At 40.7% G+C, this 1,199-nt stretch overlaps 1 protein-coding gene across 1 annotated transcript in view; it reads left to right on the top strand.

The window, feature by feature from the left end:
• The first annotated feature begins 572 nt into the window (after positions 1–572).
• The window catches only part of LOC107551008 (E3 ubiquitin-protein ligase NEURL1B-like), a 59,631-nt gene continuing 59,004 nt past the window's right edge, over positions 573–1,199 (top strand). The window contains exon 1 of the mRNA XM_016232484.1: positions 573–867. Coding sequence (XP_016087970.1) covers positions 780–867 — 88 coding nt within the window. The 5' untranslated portion in view covers positions 573–779. The remainder of the gene's footprint in view (positions 868–1,199) is intronic.

Raw genomic sequence — 1,199 nt, forward strand, 5'->3', positions numbered from 1 at the left:
AAAATGACTACAAATTCAGGTTTTCGTCACCTCCGTCAGTTGAATATTTTGATAATATTTCATTATGATATTTTATATTTGTTGTGGAATTATTGGTCACATGTGAAAGTGTAATCTGTCTGCTAACACAAGAATGTGTTTTGAAATGTTAAAAACATCTTGAATGCTGTTAAAGATAAAGTTGAAATCATATTACACAGTCCAAGGTAAAAAAGTACATTTAGTTAAATAAGAGAAAAGTTGGGAGGTTGTATCAAAGCATAGTTCAGTAGTTTAGCGCATATAAGATACATAAATGTAGTTTCATTTGTCTGAGTACAAGGTTTTATTTTTTCAATTTTGTACCCTGTCTTGTCCCACTTCTCAAGAATGACTGTACAATTAAAATAGGCCTACATAATTCATTTAGACGCTTTTATCGAAAGGGACTTACGAATGAGGATTACAACAAGCGATTCATCTTAAAAACATTCACCAGTGAATCGAATATAGGCAGCAACATTTGAACACATTCCCCGATGAAGCGTTGACGGGAGTGGCCGTGTTTGTCAGGACCGGACCGTTGGGGCGTTCTCACGAGGAGCCGGACACAGCGATTGGACAGCTCGCGACAGATACACACATGCACGTGTGAGGTGTTTTTAGCTTTCAAACTGAATTTAGGCGGGTTTTCGGGTTTCCTCCGCAGTATCCACCGCAGCCTGTCTCGAGGTCAGACGGCTTTTTGGAATGATTCAGTTGCGTTAGATTCGTAACCTGTTAAACTGCAAAGTGTTCTGATGGGGAATAACGGATCTTCCGAGGTGTTTTCCGCTCAAGGGACAGTTCACAAGACAAGAGTTCAGTGGCAAAGCAGCAGTCTGCAAGGTGGGTGTCTCGCTTATTTTGTGACTATAGTGTATGGTAAATTACTTCAACAGTTCAAAAGGCCACAGCATTAGGCACAAAACATAAAAACGAGTGCATGGCATGTTAAACAAATATTTTTTTGAGCTTCTCTCGGAAATAACTTTTTTCAGAGCCGTTTATGCCATTGCTGGTGCCAAGGTGAGTTTTAGTGGATGTGTGACGTCAGTTCCCCTCACAGGTATCCTAGCAGAGTAACTACGAGTGTAGTTCATTATCACACTACCTATGAACATGATCCACTAACGCAGTGGTTCCCAACCTTGGTCCTGGAGGCACCCCAACACTGCACA

This window comes from Sinocyclocheilus grahami, unplaced genomic scaffold (genome assembly GCF_001515645.1).
Source record: "Sinocyclocheilus grahami isolate Dianchi unplaced genomic scaffold, SAMN03320097.WGS_v1.1 scaffold411.1, whole genome shotgun sequence".
NCBI classification, from domain to species: domain Eukaryota; kingdom Metazoa; phylum Chordata; class Actinopteri; order Cypriniformes; family Cyprinidae; genus Sinocyclocheilus; species Sinocyclocheilus grahami.